The sequence below is a fragment of the Rhinoderma darwinii genome, chromosome 2 (assembly GCF_050947455.1).
Source record: "Rhinoderma darwinii isolate aRhiDar2 chromosome 2, aRhiDar2.hap1, whole genome shotgun sequence".
NCBI lineage: Eukaryota > Metazoa > Chordata > Amphibia > Anura > Rhinodermatidae > Rhinoderma > Rhinoderma darwinii.
Window position 1 is genome coordinate 15848116 of NC_134688.1, and position 26187 is coordinate 15874302.

At 45.0% G+C, this 26187-nt stretch overlaps 1 protein-coding gene across 2 annotated transcripts in view; it reads right to left on the reverse strand.

Moving 5' to 3' along the window:
- RAB30 (RAB30, member RAS oncogene family) overlaps positions 1-26187 on the reverse strand; it is an 88695-nt gene that overhangs the window by 3457 nt on the left and 59051 nt on the right. Inside the window, exons 2-3 of one of the 2 annotated variants that reach the window (XM_075851392.1) lie at positions 7739-7839; positions 6142-6225 (exon numbers count right to left, since the gene is read on the reverse strand). In XM_075851392.1, the coding sequence (XP_075707507.1) occupies positions 6142-6225; positions 7739-7831 (177 nt within the window). In that variant the 5' untranslated portion in view covers positions 7832-7839. Of the gene's footprint in view, positions 1-6141; positions 6226-7738; positions 7952-26187 lie in introns of those variants that run through there. The other variant, XM_075851391.1, reaches the window with a different exon arrangement.

The following is a 26187-nucleotide window of genomic DNA, read 5'->3' on the forward strand; positions in this document are numbered from 1 at the left end:
CAGATTTTTAGTGACTTAAAAAAATGGAATTTAGACGTAGAATTCATATATGTAAAGAACGTGAAGGATCTTATCAAAATGTTACACAAATCTGGATTAGTTCCCTGGCGTCAGTTATACCGGGAACGCCTGAGGGAAGAAACTAAAAGTTTGCCCTCGAATGTTCACAATAGAATTATCTAGTTAAGAAATAACGTTTGGCGCCAATGGTATCCATCGTACAACGAACCCGAAACTGCGTTGTGGCTTCTGTTACAAATAAAAGTCCACGACGCAGATGTGCCCAAAGCTTAAGTAGAGCCATAATGGACCTGTGAATTAGTATACTGGGCCATATTAGAAGATTACTGGTCCTATCTATTACCTGTGTACATACAAGACTTGTGTAATAGCATACGAGCCACATTAGAGGCATACTAGACCTGTGTATAGGCATAACGGGCCATAGTAGAGACATACTGGACCTGTGTGAGAATGCTGGGCCCTATAAGAAGAATTTTGCACCTTTGTATTGACAAACTGGGTCTTTGTCGAGGGCACTTCGCCATATTAGAGGAATACAGGGCCAGAGTTGAGGCATACTGGACCTGTGTATTGGCATAGTAGAGGCATACTGAACATGTGTATTGGCATACAGGCAGTGGCGTAACTACCTCTGTAGCAGCCGTAGCGGCTGCTACGGGGCCCCCACCATGGCCGGAGGGGTTACATGTGTGATCGCTGATCTCATGGAGAACTTCGGGGGACTTTCGGTCCCCCGTTCTACTTATCGCTGCCAGCGATCACACATGTAGCCCTTGTGGATAGGGAATAAATGTATTTTGTTGGACATACTAAAGGTAGGATTTTTAGGGGGGGTTGGGGCTGTATGGCGTTATCTACAGGGTGGTGGGCTGTATGGCATTGTCTACAGCGGGGCCTGTATGGCGTTATCTACAGGGGGGGCTGTATGATGTTCTCTACAGGGGGGGCTGTATGATGTTATCTACAGTGGGGGCTGTATGATGTTCTCTACAGGGGGGCTGTAAAAAAGGGAGGGTTGTGTGACACCCAGGGGAGGGGGGGCCCCAGTCAAAAGTTTGCTATGGGGCCCAGTCTTTCCTAGTTACGCCCCTGCATACAGGGCTAGAGTAGAGACATACTAGACCTGTGTATTGGTATACTGGACTTTAGTAGAGGTATACTGGACCTTTGTATTAGAATACTGGACCTGTGTATTGGTATAGTGTACCTGTGTATTGGTATACTGGCAGGGGCGTAGCTGAGGTAGCAGTCACACCCAGGCCCTGGGGCCTGAGGGGGCCCAAAAGCCCCTCAGCCGCATAAGAAGACACCAGTATTATAAATTATATATGGTATGGGAGGCCCTGTTATAGATTTTGCATTGGGGCCTAGGAGCTTCAAGTTACGCCTCTCCGTATACTGGACTTTAGTAGAGGTATACTGGACCTGTGTATTGGTATACTGGACTTTAGTAGAGGTATACTGGACCTGTGTATTGGCATACTGGACCTGTGTATTGGTATACTGGACCTGTGTATTGGTATACTGGACTGTAGAGGAGGTGTACTGGACCTGTGTATTGGTATACTGGACTGTAGAAAAGGTATACTGGACCTGTGTATTGGTATACTGGGCCTGTGTATTGGTATACTGGACTTTAGTAGAGGTATACTGGACCTGTGTATTGGCATACTGGACCTGTGTATTGGTATACTGGACCTGTGTATTGGTATACTGGACCTGTGTATTGGTATACTGGACTGTAGAGGAGGTGTACTGGACCTGTGTATTGGTATACTGGACTGTAGAAAAGGTATACTGGACCTGTGTATTGGTATACTGGGCCTGTGTATTGGTATACTGGACTTTAGTAGAGGTATACTGGACCTGTGTATTAGTATACTGGACTGTGGAAGAGGTATACTGGACCTGTATATTGGTATACTGGACTGTAGAAAAGGTATACTGGACCTGTGTATTGGTATACTGGACCTATGTATTGATATATTGGACTTTAGTAGAGGTATACTGGACCTGTGTATTGGCATACTGGACCTGTGTATTGGTATACTGGACTGTAGAGGAGGTATACTGGACCTGTGTATTGGTATACTGGACTGTAGAAGAGGTATACTGGACCTGTGTATTGGTATACTGGACTGTAGAAGAGGTATACTGGACCTGTGTATTGGTATACTGGACTTTAGTAGAGGTATACTGGACCTGTGTATTGGTATACTGGACTTTAGTAGAGGTATACTGGACCTGTGTATTGGTATACTGGACTGTAGAAGAGGTATACTGGACCTGTGTATTGGTATACTGGACCTGTGTATTGGTATACTGGATCTGTGTATTGGTATACTGGACCTGTGTATTGGTATACTGGATCTGTGTATTGGTATACTGGATCTGTGTATTGGTATACTGGATCTGTGTATTGGTATACTGGACCTGTGTATTGGTATACTGGATCTGTGTATTGGTATACTGGATCTGTGTATTGGTATACTGGATCTGTGTATTGGTATACTGGACCTGTGTATTGGTATACTGGATCTGTGTATTGGTATACTGGACCTGTGTATTGGTATACTGGACTTTAGTAAAGGTATACTTGGCTGTAGTCAAGGTATATGGGATTTGCGCCCACAAGGAGGGTCATTTACTTACGACACGCGTCACATTTTCCAGTGTTTTACGGGAAAACTATTGACACTATATTATTAAGTATATTAATGTTGTGTAAAATTTGATTTAACTTTCTCCTTAAACTAACAAACATTAATAAAATACTGTCTGAAGTAATCATCAAATCATTCCGATCCTCCTCTAATCAGCGCTGCAGTTATAATGGCGGCTGACACACGTCTCTATTATGGTACATGATAATGAAACCGCAATCAGACTCAAGTCTTCCTAGAAGAAATATTAATATTAACATCTTTCATGTGTCCTCAATAGTAAAGGTGTCAGGGGAAAGGGGTGCAGGTATAGGGTGACAAATATCCTGCAACTGCTTCTGGGCCCCAGAGCATAAAGGGGCCCAATGATCCCTTGACAAAATAAAGGGACAGTTAAACTATAAATGGATCAGGACAGTCAAGGAGGTCGGGTACCCATAGTGCACTATGATAGTTAGAAATAGCGCTCATTAAAGGGGTTGTCCGAGCATGGTCAACCGATGACCTATCCACAGGATTAGGTCATCAGTATATGATCGGTGGCGGTCTGACACCCGGACCCTGCACGATCAGTTAGTACGGCTGCCTCCAGGCGCCGGATGTTATGCAGGATATGCCGTATTCGGAGCCGGAAGCACTGTTGAATAGGAGCAGAGCTTCAGTACTGCAGCTCGGCCACTATTCCATGACCGGAGCCATCTGCTTCCGGCATGGACATCCGGTGCCCGGAGTCAGCCGGAGCCGCTGATCGGTGCAGGGTCCAGGTGTCGGACCCCCACGATCATATACTGATCACCTATCCCGGACAACCCCTTTAACTTTTGCAGAGAAAAGCTGAAACTTTCCAGTCACTTCACAACTGGGCTATTTTTGTCCAAAAAAGACCATGTCCACCTCCACAATAAGTTTGTTTGTTTTATTGCTTTAACACATCAAAACCCAAAAATGAAACAATTTTACAAATAGTCTTTATTAAAAATTTGCTACCATTTTGTATACACAGCTCCTATGCAAACCTAGGTGTCTCCATGGTAACAGACTACAGTTAACATCTTGTGTGTAGTCTGATACAGTAATCCAACTGTTTTCCATTCGTCCCAAACTTACCATATGTATGCTAGCAAGAAGTAGGGAACAGATGGAAGGGAATGTGACTGCAGGATCAGACTACACATAGGGTTTGTAGTCTGTAACCATGGAGACACATAGGACTGCATGAGAGCTGTAGAAACAAAATGGTAGGAGATTTTTAATGGAGACTATTTGTAAAGTTGCTTTGTGCTTTCATTTAAGATGTATTGGAGAAAGAAAACAGCGTGCAAAGGTGGACATAGCCTTTAAAAACTAGAAATTTTTTACCTGTAACCATAAAAAAAAGTGCTTTTATTCCTCCGGGCGCCATATGCAAATGAGCACTGAAGAGTCCAGCAATTCAGGAAGTGTCCTGCAGTCTACATGGTTTCTGCTTAGAATGTAGGACACTTTCTGGATTGCAGGACTCTTCAGTGCTCATTTGCATTCAGCGGCCAGAGGACTAAAAGCACTTTTTTATGGTTCAGGATGGGCAACATAAGTATGTTTGAAAATCTATTATCCTTCCCTATTGTAAAGGATCTGCCAGACACAACTTCTGTGTCGATGCCCATAGGTAATCAGTCTGCACCTGCTTCTATGTCTGTGAGACTGACTCCATCTTCCACCACCCAGGATGGCAGGCTTAGGAGTGGGAGAGCCTATCACAGCCTGGCCAGACGGAGCTAGCTCCCGCCCTCTGTCTATTTATACCTGCCTTTCCTGTTCCTCCTTTGCTTGTGATTCTTCTCTGTTGGTTTCCTGGCCCTGCTGCAGCTTCTTGAACTACTGATCCTCTGCTTGTGATTGACCTTGGCTTTTCTGACCACTCTTCTGCTCTGCGTTTTTGTACCTCGCTCATCTCCTGGTTTGACTCGGCTCGTTCACCTCGCTTGTTGCTCACGGTGTTCCCGTGGGCAACTTCCCCATTTCCCTGGCTTCTTTGTACCCTTGTCTGTTTGTCTGTCGTGCACCTATTGAGTGTAGGGACCGTCGCCCAGTTGTACCACGTCGCCTAGGGCGGGTCGTTGCAAGTAGGCAGGGACTGAGTGGCGGGTAGATTAGGGCTCACTTGTCTGTTTCCCTACCCCGACATTACACCTATATAGCGGTTTAAAGGCAAAAATGTGAAGAGGCACTCCCTTTAAGAGGGTTCTCTGGGACAATAACATTGATGGCCTATGCTTAGGTTAGGCATCTTGTTTGATCGGTGGGATCTGATTTTCGGGACCCTCGATGATTAGCACAGTGATCGTCGAGTGTGATGATCTGTGAGAGAGTCCCGGAGGTCGGACACTCACAGATCAAACATTGATGATTTATAGTTAGAATTCCAGATAACCTACCAGATGAAATTTAAAAGTGACTTGACATACAACCTCCTGACGCTAGGCAGTATCAGTATCTGGAAGTGAAGAGAAGCCAGGAGAGGTAAAAAAAGAGGTCTGGTCTGGGGTGTAAATTTTTTTTTTGTCCAATCTGGGGTCTGAATTTTCTTTAGGTGTCTGGTCTGGGTCTGAATTAATTTTGGGGTCTGGTTCAAGGTCTGAATTAATGGAGGTCTGTGGGGTCCGAATTTTTTGGGAGGTCTAGTCTGAGGTTTGACGCCTCCCTTGCATTTACTACTTATGTGGCTGATAGTGTGTTTTGGTATTATTGTCCCAACATGCTCTGGTCATTTGTCAGGTCATACTAAGAGTTGTACTTTCGCAGAATTTTATTTTATTCACTGCGACTAAGCCGGCAAGTGTGCCCTTACCCTATCTTTCGCATGGCTGTGGTAAATTCTCGGGAATGAAGGCATTAAAAGTTTGCTATATGATCCCGCACTTTAAAGTTACGCCCCTGAACTCCACTATTTTGACAAAAAGTTCATGTGAAATGATACAATTTTGGTAAAATTTGGCATCGCCCAATGCGAAACAGGATAAAATAAAATCCCAAAACATTCACAGATCCAAACATAATTCTTTAGTTTTTTGGTTTTTTTCACCTACCAAAGTCTTCTCTACCGTCCCCTAGACTGCAGGTATTGAAGGGGTCCTAAACTAATGCAAAATGGCCTTACAAGCTGTAAACACATGTCGGGGTCGCACTTTATTATAAAACATTATTGTGTTGCGTCAAAATTTGCTGGACAGAGGGGATGAGGAGGAGATACACTAAATACTTTGTAAGCATATTCACCCTTGCACCTCGTCCTTGCCCTCTTTAAGTTACAGACCCCTCAGCCACCTGTACCCGAGGTAGAATAGGGACAACATTTTACACTACATTGTATTCGTTTAGGACCCCCTTAATAAATCCGGACGTTGCATGTAAATATCTCGCCATTATTAACACTGGATAATAATAAAATCAACCATATTATCGGTAATCTCACCTTTATTTTTTCACCCTTTATTTCCACTGTTTTAATCATAAAATCTACCCCGATGGTGGCCCCCTGGCCTGGAGGGAAGAGACCCTGTAAAATGGAACAAGACAGTTAACGCCCATACTCCGATATACATTTATAATACACACCAATGGGCTCATCTCCATCCTGACATCAGAACGAGGCAATTCTACAGATATAAGCGGAATTTATAGGCACCGCTTATCTCTAATGGTAGAGGCGATCCCTTTTGCCAGGCCAGAAGTTCCTCCCTCTGACTAAACAGTACAGGAAGAGGAAGTAACAGAGGGGGGGGGGGGGCGGTGGAGACTTAAGCTGGTCATGGGGCACAAACAAATATGGCCGCTATTTCATGCCTTCCTAGACACCAGAGGGGAAAAACTGCCTATTATGCAGTTATGTAGGAGTGGGGGGATGTAAAAGGGGTTATTCCCATCACAGAAAGTAATAACACATCACTATAATATGCCATCACTTTTTGATCGGTGGGGGATCCGACTGCCGGCAACCGCACCGCTCGCAGCCACCCGCAGTGCAGCAAACTTCGGCACAGCTCTATTCAAGTGAATGGGCTAGTACTATAGTTCCCCAAACAGCGGGAGGCTGGGAGCGCCGCTGTACAGGGAAAAACTTTGAATTGCTGCAGCCCCTTCAATCTCAGGATCAATGGGGCAGTCGGACCCCCACCAATCAGAAAATTCCGGCATATCCTAGCGAAATTATATTCATTTCTGTGATGGAATAACCCTTTAAGTGATGGACTGTATAGGAGACTCAATGGCTCGGTGGTTAGAACTAATGTCTGGTGGTCCTGGGTTCAAAACCGACCAGAGACAACATCTACATGCAGTTTGTATGTCCTCCTATGCTTGCTTAGGTCTCCTCCAAAAACATACTGAGGTTATTTGCCTTCCCATTTGGGTTTGTCTGAGATAGGAGAATAAAAATATAAGCCCCTATTGGGTGCAGAGAGTGATTACAACACTGCGGAATATGTTGGCGCTATAGGAGCAATGGGAATTAACCAACTTAACTTACAACTGTAATTCACCTGGACTGTAATTATTACCAAGTCTTCGCGCAGGGCATATATAGAAGAGAGGGGGCCCCATAGCAATGACCAAAATGGGCTCCCATTATGAGGCTTGCTTTGCCACCCAGTACGGAAGGGCCTGGTGTTTGTTCCCTCCTCCTTGCCCTTGGTGTCAATTCAATGCGCCCCCTTAATTGCTAGCAATGCAGTTCTCGCCACCCAATAGCAATGGGGATGGGTTCAACCGGGACTGTCCCCTTCTCTCCAAGAGCCCCATAGCTGCATGGTCTGTATGCCCTTGGCTCCACGGCGTCACCCATGGTAAAATTGTGGCATTAGTCGTAAAGCCGCTTGTAACTTATTTCCTATAGCGAACAATTGAACAGGAGTCACAGCGATGCCGCGATTCTACCCCAATTCACGTAGTGGAGCCCCAACATAATCCATACCCTCCGACCAGTGAGCTTTGATATAGTCACATACTAATATCTATCATTTACCACAAAAAGGCCGGCGACATGCGCATCTAATAAACGAAACGTTGCTTACCTGAGTAAACCGCCGCACCAGACAGGTCTTCCCTACGCCCGCGTTCCCTATTAGTACGATCTTGAATAGAAAGTCATAATCTTCCATACTCATTTACACAGCTGTGGAGGGACAGAGAGGGACGGTTAGTACATTGGCTGCAGACCGGGAAGTGATTACGTCCCGTGGACGATGACTACATTGTCTGCTCCCGGTTGTTGTGACATTCACTGGAGAACTTTATCCCTCCAAGTAAACAGGACAAAGGTCTCCTGCTCTGCAAACGTTGCAGCGTCTCGTTGCGGGATTGATTGTACGGCTAATAATTGCATTATGTCATTAGTACAGATCCGGCCGCTGTAGGTTTCTGGCATTACAGTAAATAGATCAAACTTCCAGTATCACGTCTCAAGTCACTGAATGCGTAAGAACAAGAGCGTTTGTTTCGGGGAAAGCTAGATGACCTCTCCCGTGGGACGTTATGGATAAAAAATAGGTATTACAAATAGGGCCGCTGTCATGAGAGGCCATAGGAAGTTAAAGGGGTCTTCACACATTCAACCGTCTTCACCTATCCACAAGGGTCCATTATTGGGACCGATACCGATCACTTGCATGGGGGTCCCAAGTCACCCGTTCTTCCTTACTTGAATAAGCATGGGGGGTCGGAGTTTGTATGGAGCAGTAATTGATCAAGCGCGCTGCTGCTGTATATAAACTCTATGGGAGTCAGATGAGAGGCCCATTTTAGTGTCTCTGGCGTTGGGGGCCCCCATCGATCTAACATTTATCACCTATCCTGTGGAAGGGGGAAGCATTTTTAATGCAGTGGGCACTCAACTGGGACATTAATTAGTCATATCTGTTTCTGGAAGAGCTGGGTGACGTCCAATATGGTCGTCATGAGATCCCACTGAAGGTGTTACGCAGCTTTTCCAGACTCCTGAACAGCACATTTGCCTAATATATTGGCAGAAGAGAGCGCTTTAATGGGAATTTTTCTATTTTAGGCGGAGAAGGTCCTTAGCATTTGCAGATCTCTGAATTTTTTTTTACACTGTAGATATTTAGACATAAGTCAGATATTTTGTCAGGGGTCTCATGGTGGCAGGACGTGCCATAAGCTAATGAGATGCCAAATGTCCGCTGGGCAGGGAAGAGTCCTGGCTTCTTGGCTGTAAACCCTCCCCAACCCCTCTAGCGGATTGCACATAATGACGCAGTAGACCGCTAGAGCCATCATTCAAGAGGTAAGGGGTTGGGGAGGGTTTGCAGAAGAGAAGCCAGGACACTTTCCTGCCCAGCGGACACTTGACATCAAATTAGCTTATGGCGCATGAGCGATTAAAGGTACATTTTCCCAGTAATGCCTGATGTATGATCGCCACATAGGTATGTTTAAACCTGTATCTTCTTAGGCTCTGTTCACATCCGCGCTACATTTTTCCGTTTCATCATAGGAACAGAAGGACAAAAAACAGAAGTGCCGGAGCCTTTGAATCACAAATACTAACGGTGCCCGGCGGAACCCATTGATTTTAATAGTTTCTGTCAAGTTTTCGTGAGGGTGTCCGTCGTTTTACCGGAAGAAATAGTGCAGGATGCTATATCTTCCGGCATTTTTCGCCGGAATTGCAATGGAGGGCCGCTAACGACGTAGATGTGAACAGAGCCTTAGCAGTTTGGGAGGGGTCAAAAGTGGTGACAGACCCTTAAATAGTGAGAGCTCCCCATAATATTACTGTTGGAGGGCCCTGTAATAATAGCACTGCTGCCACTGTGCCCTACATAATAGTGCTGCCATATAATACTGCCCCCATTGCTCTGCCACTGTGCAACACATAATAGCACTGCGGCCACTGTGCCCCTCATAATTCGCACTGCCATTGTGCCCCCACATAACAGTTCTGCCACTGTGCCCCACATAATAGTGCTGCCACTGTGCCCCCACATAATAGTGCTGCCACTGTGCCCCCACATAATAGTGCTGCCACTGTGACCCACATAACAGTGCTGCCACTGTGCCCCATATAATAGTACTGCCACTGTGCCCCACATAATAGTGCTGCCACTGTGAACCACATAACAGTGCTGCCACTGTGCCCCATATAATAGTACTGCCACTGTGCCCCACATAATAGTGCTGCCACTGTGACCCACATAATAGTGCTGCCACTGTGACCCACATAATAGTGCTGCCGCTGTGCCCCCACATAATAGTGCTGCCACTGTGAACCACATAACAGTGCTGCCACTGTGCCCCATATAATAGTACTGCCACTGTGCCCCACATAATAGTGCTGCCACTGTGACCCACATAATAGTGCTGCCACTGTGACCCACATAATAGTGCTGCCGCTGTGCCCCACATAATAGTGCTGACGCTGTGCCCCACATAATAGTGCTGCCACTGTGCCCCCACATAATAGTGCTGCCACTGTGCCCCATATAATAGTACTGCCACTGTGCCCCACATAATAGTGCTGCCACTGTGACCCACATAATAGTGCTGCCACTGTGCCCCACATAATAGCATTGCCTTTGTGTCCAAACTTTTTTAACCTTTTAATATATTCGCCCCACTATGTTATGGTGCAGGGCTTGAGAGGGCGAACCATGATGCAGGGATTTAAGGAGGACCAAAAAGAAAATTTCTGTGTCATGCTCCGCCCCCTCAGGGCCTGCACCAGGCATAACACAGTGTATCAGTCTTGCCTGGAGTGTTCCCTTAAAAGGGGTTCTCCGCTTTGGGCAATCCATAATTGTTAGAAGGACCCCTTGACAAAAAGCAGATCAGAAACTGTCCTCCTGCTGGGACCCCCAGTGATCAGCTGTAATTTTTGGGGAAACCTGGCAGTAAGTGTTCAATTTTCCTGCAGCGCCACCACAGGAGAAACTATGAATTACAACAGTGTCTATTCATATCAAGGTGTTGTCTGTGTAAAACAGGACAGGACAAGTCCTCCAGAGGGAGAACCGCTCTTTATAACCGCTCTCCACTCTCATCAAGCGATGAGAATCCTGAACAGAGGACCCCCCTCTATTAACTCACAATTCAACCCCTTTAAGTTATAGCAAACCTTGCAGAATGATACAGTTTTCCATGGCTGCAATATAGCAAGACGCATTGAGGGAAAGTCATTGAAAATAGTGCAGTTGTCCATAGCAACCAATTAGGTCCCACCTCTCATCACTCAGAGGTCCTTTGAAAAATGGAAGCAGCAACCTGATTGGTTGCTATGGACAACAGCTCCACTTTTGCTTTGCTCTAGTTTTGATAAATCTCACACCAATTCCAAAGCTGGACACATTCCTACGGGACCTGTGGTCACAATCCGAGTTTCGATAAGCGGCACATGCCGCCGTCTTAGCTGCCAATCTGCAGCCTGTTTTGTAACACTGATTGTTTATAATGTCCCTAACAAGAGCAAACAAACTCCTCATCAATAAGCGTCCCTGGTAAATCCCACACGATCTGATTTCAATTAGTCCGCTAAGTAAATAGTTTGTTTTGCTCTCAGTCTGATTAGTCTGATTAAGTACACATCGCGCACGTATCATTCAATAAAACAAATGACGGGTCTCGTCAGGTAACCTTGGTAACCGCATTCGCAGGAGTGACAGCCAATTACATCATCTGAATATAGTCACTGAAAAGACAATACGGATCCAGAACAACAATGTAACAAACTACTTACTACAGATAAATGCGCGCTTCAAGATCGATCGATGTGAGACGGATATATAGATGCAAGGAATATAGATAGTTAGATATGAGATGAATAGATAGATAGATAGATAGATAGATAGATAGATAGATAGATAGATAGATAGATAGATAGATAGATAGATAGATAGATAGATATGAGATAGATAGATAGATAGATAGATATGAGATAGATATGAGATAGATAGATAGATATGAGATAGATAGATAGATATGAGATAGATATGAGATAGATAGATAGATAGATAGATAGATAGATAGATAGATAGATAGATAGATAGATAGATAGATAGATAGATAGATAGATATGAGATAGATAGATAGATATGAGATAGATAGATAGATATGAGATAGATAGATAGATATGAGATAGATAGATAGATATGAGATAGATAGATAGATATGAGATAGATAGATAGATAGATAGATAGATAGATAGATAGATAGATAGATAGATAGATAGATATGAGATAGATAGATATTAGATAGATAGATAGATAGATAGATAGATAGATAGATAGATAGATAGATAGATAGATAGATAGATAGATAGATAGATAGATATGAGATAGATAGATAGATATGAGATAGATATTAGATAGATAGATAGATATGAGATAGATAGATAGATATGAGATAGATAGATAGATATGAGATAGATAGATAGATATGAGATAGATATTAGATAGATAGATAGATATGAGATAGATAGATAGATAGATATGAGATAGATATTAGATAGATAGATAGATAGATAGATAGATAGATAGATAGATATTAGATAGATAGATAGATAGATAGATAGATAGATAGATAGATAGATAGATAGATAGATAGATAGATATTAGATAGATATGAGATAGATATTAGATAGATAGATAGATATTAGATAGATATGAGATAGATATGAGATAGATATGAGATAGATATTAGATAGATAGATAGATAGATAGATAGATAGATAGATAGATAGATAGATAGATAGATAGATAGATAGATAGATAGATAGATAGATAGATAGAACGTTTCAGCCCCCGTCATGGGCCTTTCTCAAGCCGACTGACATATATGGGAAGAACGGATAGAGAGACAGATATAAGATAGAGAGAGATGAGATAATATTGTAGGAGCATCAGGTCATTGTCAGCCTAGGAAAAGGGAATGTCAGAAACTTCTTTGCAGATGAGGCACAATGTCGTCTTTATTCTGGCATATAGCCGGATAGAATTGCATGGGTAGATGGACTTATAGGAATTATGAGGGCAGTGGGCACCCGTATGGCACTTGGTACTGTAAGATACTATATAAGCACTATATGGCACAATATTGGCAATATATCTGACACTATAGGACGGTGACCCGCCACTGCATGATAGTATAATCTTTTGGGAACTATATAATAGTATTTGGGCGCTGTATGCTCTGTTTACTTGTGGATTGCATTATGGTATCTGAACACTATATGCACTATTTTCTAACACTGCAGTATTATTTTGGCACTGTATAACAGCACTATTTTCTGACACTGTATGGCAGCACTATTTTCTGACACTGTATGGCAGCACTATTTTCTGACACTGTATGGCAGCACTATTTTCTGACACTGTATGGCAGCACTATTTTCTGACACTGTATGGCAGCACTATTTTCTGACACTGTATGGCAGCACTATTTTCTGACACTGTATGGCAGCACTATTTTCTGACACTGTATGGCAGTATATTTTTTTTTGCACTGTATGACAGTACTATTTTGGCACTGTATGGCAGTACTATTTTCTCACACTGTATGGCAGCATTATTTTGGCACTGTATGGCAGTACTATTTTCCGACACTGTATGACAGTATTATTTTGGCACTGTATGGCAGTACTATTTTCTCACACTGTATGGCAGCATTATTTTGGCACTGTATGGCAGTACTATTTTCCGACACTGTATGGCAGTATTATTCTGGCACTGTATGGCAGTACTATTTTCTGATACTCTGGCAGTATTATTTTGGCACTGTATGGCAGTACTATTTTCCGACACTGTATGGCAGTATTATTCTGGCACTGTATGGCAGTACTATTTTCTGATACTCTGGCAGTATTATTCTGGCACTGTATGGCAGTACTATTTTCCGACACTGTATGGCAGTATTATTCTGGCACTGTATGGCAGTACTATTTTCTGATACTCTGGCAGTATTATTTTGGCACTGTATGGCAGTACTATTTTCTGTTACTGTATGGCAGTATTATTTTGGCACTGTATGGCAGTACTATTTTCTGATACTGTATGGCAGTATTATTTTGGCACTATTTTTGCACATTATTAATATTATATTATATTTCATGACATACACTTTTGTTTGAAATGAGAGTCCAAAACTCAAATCAAACCATGCCATGCCAAAAATCAAAACCAAATCTAAATGCTGGGTTTCTGCGCTCCTCTCTATTGCTTTCTATACCCAAGAGATCCTGAAGGTCTGAGTATGTTATAATCTTATTTTCTGTGTAGCGGACAGAACGTTCCGGCCTGCTCCTTGTTCTCATTGCAAGAAATTCCCCTCAGCCCCTTAGTGAGATATCAGCGAGATCGCGTCATAAGAAATGATACGTCTCTGATCTGTGTCTCTGTCTCTTTCCTCCCGTCTTGTTTCTCCTAGTACAGGTTGGGGCTGTCATGCGGGTGTCATCATTATTACTAACAAAAAATGACACTCTATGTTCAAAACTAGTTATTTTCCTGCAGATTTCTCTCTGGAAAATGTTAGATATCAAATGAAATTTTCTTCAAACTGTCTATTGCTTCTGCTCGGCCGGCTGCGGACATCTTCATATTTGGCCATCTATGTACTTGTGATATGTAGCCTGGTATTAACTCCTTAATGACCAGGCCTATTTTGGCCTTAATGACCGGTTGTTCTTTTTCATTTTCGCATTTCAAGAATCATAACTTTTTTACTTTTCCATCAAACTCAACCGTATGAAGGATTGTTTTTTGTGAAACGCGTATTTTTTTTGGGTTCATAAAATATATTGATTAACTTTTTTCTGTGAGGGAATTTAAAAAAACAGCTATTCCAGCATTGATTTTCGTGTTTTAAATTTACGCCGTTCACTATGTGGCATAAATAACATGTTACCTTTATTCTATGGGTCGGTACGATTATGACGATACCAAATATGTAGAGGTTTTTCATGTTTTTCTACTTTTGCATAATAAAAAAACGTTTTATTTGCTTTTGCATTGCCGCATTCCATGAGTCATAACTTTTGTATTTTTCGGTTGAAGTAGCCATATGGGGGCTTGTTTTTTGCGGGACCAGGTGTAGTTTTGGGGCACTTATAGGTTAACTTTTATTCTATTTGTTTTGGAGGGAGGAAAAAAAACAATTCCGCCGTTGTTTTTTGTGTTTTTGTTTTGTCCGGCGTTCCCCATGCAATTGAAATAAGGCATTACCTTTATTGTTCAGGTTGTAACGATCGTGGTCTTACAATATGTGTATTTTTGTTTGTTTGTTATTTATACTTTTACAAAATAAAATCACTTTTTATGAAAAAAAGATATATATTTTTACTGTGGCCTTTTTTTTTTTTTTATAAACTTTAACTGGATTTCATTTTCTTTTTGTCCCACTAGATGACTTCACACTTCGTTCTTCCCATCGCTGATATAATTCTTTAGTATACCAAAGCATTACTGCCTGTCAGTGTAAAACGGACAGGCAATCTATTAGGCCATGCCTCTGGCACGACCTAATAGGCCCATAGCCATAGCAGGCTTGGCGGCCTCTGTTCGGACCCCGGCTGCCATGGCATCACGGGCTGCCGAGAATGATCTGGTCTATTGTTCGCTTCAGATGGGGTTGTCCACTGCTGAACCCAGGGCATTGGGGGATCCAGGAGTCAAGGGGCACAGCGTGGTGCCTGACACTTAGACTAGGGATGTCACGACACCAGAATTTGGACTTCGACACCGATACTTCGTGTAGTATTGCGATACTCAATACCAAAACAATACCTTTGCCAACAATAATAATAATAAAAAAAAAAGTAATTACATTTTCTGATGTGAGGCGCGAGGTGTGACTAATTTTGAACCTCCATGTTCCTCACATTAATAGTCATTAACCTAATGTTGTCCATTATGACTGTGGGGAAAATGATGGGGTTAATGTGTGAGGTACACGATGGGGTTATTTACTATTAATGTGAGGCACACGGAGGTTCAAAATTGATAACACCTCGTGCCCCACATTAATAAGCGAAAGAAAGCAGATTTTATTTTATAACAGTGTAAACATGAATGACGCTATAAATGTGTTATTACGGTCGCAACAATACCAAATGTGTATATTTTATGTATTGAGACTTATTTTAATGTTTATTGTAATGTGTGTTTTTTATTTTTATTTAACATTACTTTATTTATTTTTTAACTTTTTTATTTTTAAAACTTCAATGTACTAACATATATCTATATACTAATAGTACACAGGCAGTTGTTAGGGCATACCTCAGTATGCCCTAACAGCAGGAAATATGGTCAGACAGCCCTGGGGTCCTTCAATGGACCCTGGGCTGTCTGCCCATATATGGTATGGCCCTTGATCGCGTCACAGGAAATTCCTGTGACGCGATCCAAAGGGCATCCCCCCTTCTCATGTTCCCCTGAATGCTGCGGTCGGATTTGATCGCAGCATTAAGGGGAATAGCGGCGGAGATGAGGTTTCTCTCATCTCCGCCGTTAGAGCGGGGCTGCGGCTAAGTAATACAGCCATTGCCCCGCTCCTGACAAGAAGTGCGCCCGCCATGTTCTGTCTTCAGTGCCGGCGCTCAATAGTGCAGCGCCAGCTGCATCACATCATGTTGACCGCGCGCACACTTGTCAGGACTCAGGAGCGTGGCAATGGCTGTATTACACAGCCGCAGCTCCGCTCCCATACATTCATGTGTTAAAAGAATTAAACCTATTTAGCCTTGAGAAAAGACGACTAAGGGGGGACATGATTAACTTATATAAATATATAAATGGCACATACAAAAAATATGGTGAAATCCTGTTCCTTGTAAAACCCCCTCAAAAAACAAGGGGGCACTCCCTCCGTCTGGAGAAAAAAAGGTTCAACCTGCAGAGGCGACAAGGCTTCTTTACTGTGAGAACTGTGAATCTATGGAATAGTCACCGCAGGAGCCGTCACAGCCGGGACAGGAGATGCTGCAAAAAAGGGTTAGATCATTTCCTAGAACAAAAAAGTATTAACTCCTATGTGTAGAAATTTTTCCTTCCCTTTTTCCATCCCTTGGTTGAACTTGATGGACATGTGTCTTTTTTCAGCCGTTCTAACTATGTAACTATGTAACTATGTAACAATACTGAGCTGTGCGGCCGCACAGCTTAGTATCGAAATACATGAAATGACGGTATCGAACCATTTGAGGGTGCACAGTATCGAAAACAGTATCGAAGTTTCTATGCATCGTGCATCCCTAACTTAGACCAGTTCTTGTGCTCATGAAGAGCTCTGCCTGAACATAGAGACAACTGAAGCTACTGGGACATCGCTGACGCCTGAAGAGGTGAGTGAACCACTGAACAACAAGTCTAAAACAGTAACCCCTTCATTACTCTAGACCACCAGGAATTCTGCAATTCACCTTACTACCCGAGACCACCATGGATGCTGGCATTAACCTCTTTACTACACTGGACCACCAGGGATGCTGGCAATAACCTCCTTACTACCCTAGACCATCAGGGATGCTGGCATTAGCCTCCTTACTACCCCAAATCACCAGGGAAGCTGGCAATTACCTCCTTACTACACTAGACCAGAAGGTATGCTGGCATTAACCAACTTACTACCCTAGACCACCAGGGATGTTGGCATTAACCTCTTTACTACATTGGACCAGCAGGGATGCTGGCAATAACCCCCTTATTACCCTAGACCATCAGGGATGCTGGCATTAGCCTCATTACTACCCCAAATCACCAGGGAAGCTGGCAATAACCTCCTTACTACACTAGACCAGAAGGTATGCTGGCTGTTAGGGATCTGCCAGGTACTTCATCTAGCTATACTCCTGGGATTAATCAATCCACACCTGAGGCCAGACCTGTTCGACTGACACCATCTCCCACCAACCAGGGTGGCAGGCTCAGGAGTGGGAGAGCCTATCGCGGCCTGGTCTGTCGGAGTTAGCTCCGCCCCCTGCCCTTTATTACCTGCCCTGTGCTCTCCCTCAGTGCTTGTAATTCTTTTGGATTCCTGGCCCCACTGCTGCTTTGCTCCAGCCTGCTTCTGCCGTGCTTCTGCCTTGCTGCAGTTCTGCTTGACCTGCTTTGCTTTGCCCCTGGCTTGCTTCTGTCTCCGTGCCCGCTCGGGTGTACTCACTTCGTCCTGGTCCTGACTGTTCGTTCGCCGCCCCGTTTCCTCGTGGCGTTCCGTGGCTACTGCCCCTTCCCTTGCGTGTTCCCTGTTTGTCTTCCTGTGCACTTAGCCAGCGTAGGGACCGCCGCCCAGTTGTACCTCGTCGCCTAGGGCGGGTCGTTGCAAGTAGGCAGGGACAGGGCGGTGGGTAGATTAGGGCTCACTTTCCCTTCACCTCCTTCCTGCCATTACATAATTACAAGCCCTTACCTAGTCTACCATTTCTCCTACGCTGACGCTGTCATGGACCCCCTTGAGACCCTGACCCAGCAGATGCAGGGCCTCTCCCTACAGGTCCAGGCCCTGGCCCAAAGGGTCAATCAGGGTGACGCTGCTTTAGTAGTACCCCTCACCTCACCTCTAGAACCCGACCTCAAGTTACCTGACCGGTTTTCAGGGGACCGTAAGACGTTTCTCTCCTTCCGGGAGAGTTGCAGACTGTATTTCCGCCTAAAGCCCCACTCCTCAGGTTCCGAGAACCAGCGGGTGGGTATCATCATATCTCGACTCCAGGAAGGGCCCCAAGAGTGGGCCTTCTCCTTGGCTCCTGACGCCCCTGAACTTTCCTCTGTTGATCGTTTTTTCTCTGCCCTCGGACTCATTTACGACGAGACTGACAGGACTGCTTTAGCCGAGAGTCAGCTGGTGACCTTACGTCAGGGTAGGAGACCGGTTGAGGAATACTGTTCTGATTTTAGGAAGTGGTGCGTAGCTTCTCAGTGGAACGATCCGGCCCTAAGGTGCCAGTTTAGGTTAGGATTATCTGACGCCCTGAAGGATCTGCTGGTTAGCTACCCCTCGCCTGACTCCCTTGACCAGGTTATGGCCCTAGCAGTACGACTTGACCGACGTCTCAGGGAACGTCAGCTAGAACGCTTCAGTGTGCTCCCCTCTGACTTTTCTGCGATCCCCCCCGAGGTCCCGTCTCCTCGCCCCTCCACGGAGGACTCGGAGGTACCTATGCAACTCGGGGCCTCCATGTCCCCTCGACAACGTAGGGAGTTTCGCAGAATGAATGGTCTCTGCTTCTACTGTGGGGACGACAAGCATCTACTGAACACCTGTCCCAGGCGCAAGAATAAGAAGCCGGAAAACTTCCGCGCCTAAGTGATCATCGGGGAGGTCACTTGGGCGCACAGGTATTTCCCGTTAATGTGAAACGCAATAAAATTTTGCTTCCCTTTCAGGTCTCGTTTGCTGGCCGGTCTGCCACGGGCAGTGCTTTCGTGGATTCTGGCTCATCTGCTAATATCATGTCTGTGGAATTTGCTATGTCTCTAAAGATGCCTTGTATTGATTTACCTTATCCTATCCCTGTAGTAGGTATCGACTCAACCCCCCTTGCTAATGGTTATTTTACTCAGCATACTCCTGTTTTTGAACTCCTGGTTGGCTCCATGCATTTGGAGCAGTGCTCTGTACTGGTGATGCAGGGATTATCGTCTGATCTGGTTTTAGGCCTTCCCTGGTTGCAATTGCATAATCCCACATTTGATTGGAATACTGGGGATCTCACCAAATGGGGTAATGAATGTCTTATGTCATGTCTTTCTGTTAACTCTATTTCTCCCCGGGAGGAGGTAAACACGCTTCCTGAGTTTGTTCAGGACTTCGCCGATGTGTTTTCTAAGGAGGCCTCCGAGGTGTTGCCCCCCCATAGAGATTACGATTGCGCTATCGATTTGGTGCCTGGTGCCAAGCTTCCTAAGGGTAGGATATTTAATCTTTCATGTCCTGAACGTGAAGCGATGAGGGTGTATATCCAAGAATGCCTGGCCAAGGGTTTCATTCGCCCCTCGACTTCTCCTGTAGGTGCTGGCTTCTTCTTCGTGGGGAAGAAGGATGGTGGTCTTAGGCCGTGCATTGATTATCGTAACCTGAATAAGGTCACCGTAAGGAACCAGTACCCACTTCCTTTGATTCCGGATCTTTTTAATCAGGTTCAGGGAGCCCAATGGTTTTCTAAGTTCGATCTACGGGGGGCATATAACCTTATCCGCATCAAAGAGGGGGATGAGTGGAAAACTGCGTTCAACACACCCGAGGGTCATTTCGAATACCTGGTCATGCCCTTTGGGTTGTGTAATGCCCCTGCTGTCTTCCAGAATTTTATTAATGAAATCCTGAGAGAGTACCTGGGTAATTTTCTTGTTGTGTACCTTGATGACATACTGGTGTTTTCCAAGGACTGGTCCTCCCACGTGGAGCATGTCAGGAAGGTGCTCCAGGTCCTTCGGGAGAATAATCTGTTTGCTAAGACTGAAAAATGTGTCTTTGGGGTACAGGAGATACCATTTTTAGGGCAAATCCTCACTCCTCATGAATTCCGCATGGACCCTGCCAAGGTTCAAGCTGTGGCGGAATGGGTCCAACCTGCCTCCCTTAAGGCGTTACAGTGTTTTTTAGGGTTCGCCAACTATTACAGGAGATTTATTGCCAACTTCTCGGTCGTCGCTAAGTCTCTTACGGACCTTACCCGCAAGGGTGCCGATGTCCTCCATTGGCCCCCTGAGGCCGTCCAGGCCTTTGAGACTCTCAAGAAGTGCTTTATCTCGGCCCCCGTGCTGATTCAGCCCAACCAAGAGGAGCCATTTATTGTGGAGGTTGACGCTTCCGAGGTGGGAGTGGGGGCCGTCTTGTCCCAGGGTACCAGCTCCCTCACCAATCTCCGCCCCTGTGCTTACTTCTCTAGGAAGTTTTCGCCCACGGAGAGTAACTATGATATTGGCAACCGCGAACTTCTAGCCATTAAATGGGCTTTTGAGGAGTGGCGGCACTTCCTGGAGGGGGCCAGACACCAGGTAACGGTCCTTACGGATCACAAGAATCTGGTTTTCCTAGAATCGGCCCGGAGGCTTAATCCTAGACAAGCTCGGTGGGCACTATTCTTTACCAGATTTAATTTCTTGGTTACCTATAGGGCTGGGTCCAAGAATATTAAGGCTGACGCTCTGTCACGTAGTTTCATGGCCAATCCTCCTTCCGAGAAGGATCCTGCTTGTATTTTACCCCCTGGTATAATCGTCTCTGCCACGGATTCTGATTTAGCTTCTGATATCGCGGCTGATCAGGGTGCAGCTCCCGGGAACGTCCCTGGGGACAAACTGTTTGTTCCCCTGCAATACCGGCTGAGGGTACTCAGGGAAAACCATGACTCCGCTCTATCTGGTCATCCTGGCATCTTGGGCACCAAACACCTCATTACCAGAAACTATTGGTGGCCTGGGTTGCCTAAAGATGTTAGGGCTTACGTCGCCGCTTGTGAGGTTTGCGCTAGGTCCAAAACCCCTAGGTCCCGACCTGCGGGCCTACTACGTTCCTTGCCCATTCCCCAGAGACCTTGGACCCATATCTCCATGGATTTTATCACCGATTTGCCTCCATCTCAGGGCAAGTCGGTGGTGTGGGTGGTAGTCGACCGCTTCAGCAAGATGTGCCACTTTGTGCCCCTTAAGAAGCTACCTAACGCCAAGACGTTAGCTTCTTTGTTTGTGAAACACATCCTGCGTCTCCATGGGGCCCCAGTCAATATCGTTTCTGACAGAGGGGTACAATTTGTTTCCTTATTTTGGAGAGCTTTTTGTAAAAAGTTGGAGATTGATCTGTCCTTCTCCTCCGCCTTCCATCCCGAAACTAATGGCCAAACGGAAAGGACCAACCAATCCCTGGAACAATATTTAAGGTGCTTCATCTCTGACTGTCAATTCGATTGGGTCTCATTCCTTCCCCTTGCTGAATTTTCCCTGAATAACCGGGTCAGTAACTCGTCAGGGGTCTCCCCGTTTTTCTGTAATTTCGGGTTTAACCCAAGGTTCTCCTCCGTCTCCCCTGGTTGTTCCAATAATCCTGAGGTAGAGGAGGTTCATCGGGAACTGTGCACTGTCTGGGCCCAGGTTCAGAAGAACCTAGAGGCGTCCCAGAGCGCACAAAAGATTCAGGCGGATAGTAGACGTTCTGCTAACCCCCGGTTTGTCGTCGGGGATTTGGTCTGGTTGTCGTCCAGGAACTTGCGCCTTAAGGTCCCGTCCAGGAAGTTTGCTCCCCGATTTATTGGACCTTATAAGATCATTGAAGTCCTCAACCCTGTATCCTTCCGTCTGGAGCTCCCCCCATCCTTTCGCATACATGACGTCTTCCATGCCTCCCTCCTTAAACGCTGCTCCCCGTCCTGGTCCCCCTCGAGGATACCTCCTGTTCCCGTTCTCACCCCTGAGGGGGTGGAATTCGAGGTGGCCAAGATTATGGACAGTAGGATGGTCCAGGGCTCCCTCCAGTACCTGGTCCATTGGAGAGGATACGGGCCGGAGGAGAGGACTTGGGTACCTGCCCGTGATGTTCACGCTGGGGTATTGATCAGGAGGTTCCACCTCCTCTTCCCCACTAAACCGGGTCCCCTTAGTAAGGGTCCGGTGGCCCCTCATAAAAGGGGGAGTACTGTTAGGGATCTGCCAGGTACTTCATCTAGCTATACTCCTGGGATTAATCAATCCACACCTGAGGCCAGACCTGTTCGACTGACACCATCTCCCACCAACCAGGGTGGCAGGCTCAGGAGTGGGAGAGCCTATCGCGGCCTGGTCTGTCGGAGTTAGCTCCGCCCCCTGCCCTTTATTACCTGCCCTGTGCTCTCCCTCAGTGCTTGTAATTCTTTTGGATTCCTGGCCCCACTGCTGCTTTGCTCCAGCCTGCTTCTGCCGTGCTTCTGCCTTGCTGCAGTTCTGCTTGACCTGCTTTGCTTTGCCCCTGGCTTGCTTCTGTCTCCGTGCCCGCTCGGGTGTACTCACTTCGTCCTGGTCCTGACTGTTCGTTCGCCGCCCCGTTTCCTCGTGGCGTTCCGTGGCTACTGCCCCTTCCCTTGCGTGTTCCCTGTTTGTCTTCCTGTGCACTTAGCCAGCGTAGGGACCGCCGCCCAGTTGTACCTCGTCGCCTAGGGCGGGTCGTTGCAAGTAGGCAGGGACAGGGCGGTGGGTAGATTAGGGCTCACTTTCCCTTCACCTCCTTCCTGCCATTACACTGGCATTAACCAACTTACTACCCTAGACCACGAGGGATGTTGGCATTAACCTCTTTATTACCTAGACCACCAGGAATGCTGCCATTAACCTCCTTACTACCCTAAATCACCAGGAATGTAGGTATCAAACTCTTCACTACCTAGACCACCACAGATGTTGGCATTAACCTCTTTACTACCCTAGACCACCAGGGATGCTGGCATTAACATCTTTACTACCCTAGACCATCAGGAATACTGGCATTAACTACCATACTACCCTAAATCATCAGGAATGCTGGTATCAACCACCTTACTACCCTAAATCATCAGGGATACTGGCATTAACCTCCTTACTACCCTAAATCATCAGGGATACTGGCATTAACCTCCTTACTACCCTAGACCACCAGGGATGCTGGCATTAACCTCCTTACTACCCTAAATCACCAGGAATGCTGGAACTAACCTCTTTACTACCTTAAATCACCAGAGATACTGGCATTAACCACTTTAATACTCTAGACCACCAGTGCTGCTGGTATTAACTTCTTTACTACCCCTGAACTAATGAAATTCTGGCATTAACCTCATCAATTAGCCTCTTCACTATTCCAGACCACCAGGGATTCTGATATTAAGCCACTTTAAGGTACTAGAACACCAGAATGCATTTATAATTAAAGAAGAGTTTGGTTGGCAGGATTTTTTTACATGAGTTAAGTCCAACAATTGGATTCTTCCGACCAGACCAACCCCTAAAAAAAAATAAAAAAATAAATGCAAACTTCCAAATGTTGAAACACAATCTAAATTCTACTTCAGGTCTTTATGTTGGAAAATATTCACTTGAGACTTCCACTTCCCTTTCTATGTCTGGATCTCAAACTTTTGGGCTATCAGCAACTTTTCTGGACTTATCTATGGTGGAGCGTTGATTGACTAAAGAAATTTCCCCAAACTTAAATTCCCATTTTTTTCTCCATTCTCTCATTTAAGACAATCAGTTCTTTTTCCACTTTCTCGCTCACCCAAGGCTGATTCTGAAAGAGCCGGAGGGTAAATTATCCAGACTTATTTGGAGATAAGCGTTTCTATAATAGACTGAAGCTCGTACATGGGGATGAGCAGTGTGCGGCGTTCCCAGCTGGGATGCGAAGCATCTGATGTCTCCGTTAATGAATCAATGAGGCATTTCACAGAGCAAAGCGTTTCAGGGTATAAATATCTTCCCGTAATTGCTAAACTGTTTCATTTAGCTAAGCTTGCCGAGCGCAGATTATGCCTTTGGTGCCGCTGTTTAGTTACCGGTGATGAAAACCACATTAATAAAGTTAAGTGGAAGAAGCGTGTTCTGCAATAGATTCTGCCTCCCATACAGTAATGAATAGTAACCCTGACTTTTTTTTAATAGTTTTTGCCTCCAACATCAATGGAAAGTGATACCAATTAAAAGGGTTTTCTGGGATATAGATAGGCCATAAATGAGTGATTAACCCCACAACAACTCAACGATCGCCAAGAAGCAGGGGCTGTTCCATGTGGCTGTGTCGGGTACTGCAGCCATCTGAGTTTTCCATCAGGGGAACCCATGAACAAAACCCGGACTGAAATAAACGTAAACCATAGGTTTCCGTTTGCATCATCATTGATTTCAATGGTGACGGAGCCGGTGCAAATGGTTTCCGCTTTGTCACCATTGTGAAAGGATTCCGTCGTTTTGACGGAATGAATAGCGCAGTTGACTATGGTATGGATTCCATAACGACGGAACCCTTACACAACGGTGACAAACGGAAACCATTGGAACCGGATCAGTCACCATTGACAATAATGGTGATGCAAACGGATACGGTTTCCGTTTGTTTCAGTCAGGTTTGCGTTCATGGGTTCCCCTGACGGAAATCTCAGATGGAACCCATGAACGGAGCCCCGACACAGATGTGAACGAAGTCATATGGATAGTATAAGCCTGGTACCAAACCCGATAACCCTTCTTTTCCACCTTGTCTTGCATGTTTTAATCCTGAAGCTGCTTTCATGTTTCTTGTTGCCCAAATGGAAAGAACCAAAACTCAGCGAGAGGCAGTCTATTGTATAGCAGATGTCAATTCCTGCATCTAAAGGGGTCTCTTTCTTCAATATGACTAGTAACGAGACGACTTGGTGTCTGGCTGACCTCCATATGAGTGATTGATGGGACATATATGTCTAATTGCGGGAGGGTCAGAAGACTAGAACAATGTGGCAGCGGCACTAGGAAAGTACCACTTCGGCATCTTTTTTCGAAGACTGCATGGTTGGCCGTTCACCAAAACTGAGCTAATCCAACAGGAGATGAACTGGCATGGTCCTGTGCTCTGTAATCCGCGGGGGGTCACAGAGGATGGACCCCATTGATGACACATCCTAACATTACGCCATCAATATTTTTAGTGAGAAAACCCCCTTTAAGTATATTTAGCTACACACAGTATAGCCATATGGCGGTCAACCCGTCAACGGCCAACCATGCAGCCTCTGAAATAAGTGCATATTCCACGTGCCACAGCCACTTAGTTTTCGTAATCTGCACCAAATGGACATTGATGGCATAGCTTAGCAATTTCCTTACCAATATCTATAGTGAGAAAACCCCTTTAAGTGCCTATAGTTACATGTACTCATACGGTGGTCACCCAGACAGGAAGTCATGTGCTTACTAGTCATCTTTACGTACTGAAGCCCACAGAATACTCTAAAGGGGGGCTGCGAGAAGAAGAATACGTATGATCTTGCTCATATATGTAATGCTAAATGATCTGTATCTGTGCAGTTACTTCAGTGGAGTTACCCTTTAATAAATCCTATAGACACTACGGGTTAAAACCCGGAATGAGTAATATGTTTACAGCTACATTTATAAAGAAAAAGCCCCGTTGCAGCGGAGGATGAAAGCGTTCGTTTATCAGGGTCCTCATTATACGTCTCCGCACAGTGATCATACCTTATAATTATTCTTCAGCGGTTGTTGCCTGGATACACGCACAATGCCGTATCTTCTACAGTAATAGGAACCTTTTACAGCGCTCTTAAAGGAGTCGGGGAATTCAAGTGACAAGGTGATCTTTATATGATCGATCCTATAGAAACATTCAGCGATACCTTATATTATCTGGAATTTTTGGGACCGGACTATTTGTATTTCATAATTGGTCATATCACTTAACCCCTAATATTCATTGCATTATTAATAAGTTGCTAGAATAGTAGGATTTTTTTTCTTCACTTTTAATACTTACAGTCAATTTCCACATTTGAACACCATTTTGTTTTGTTTGTTTT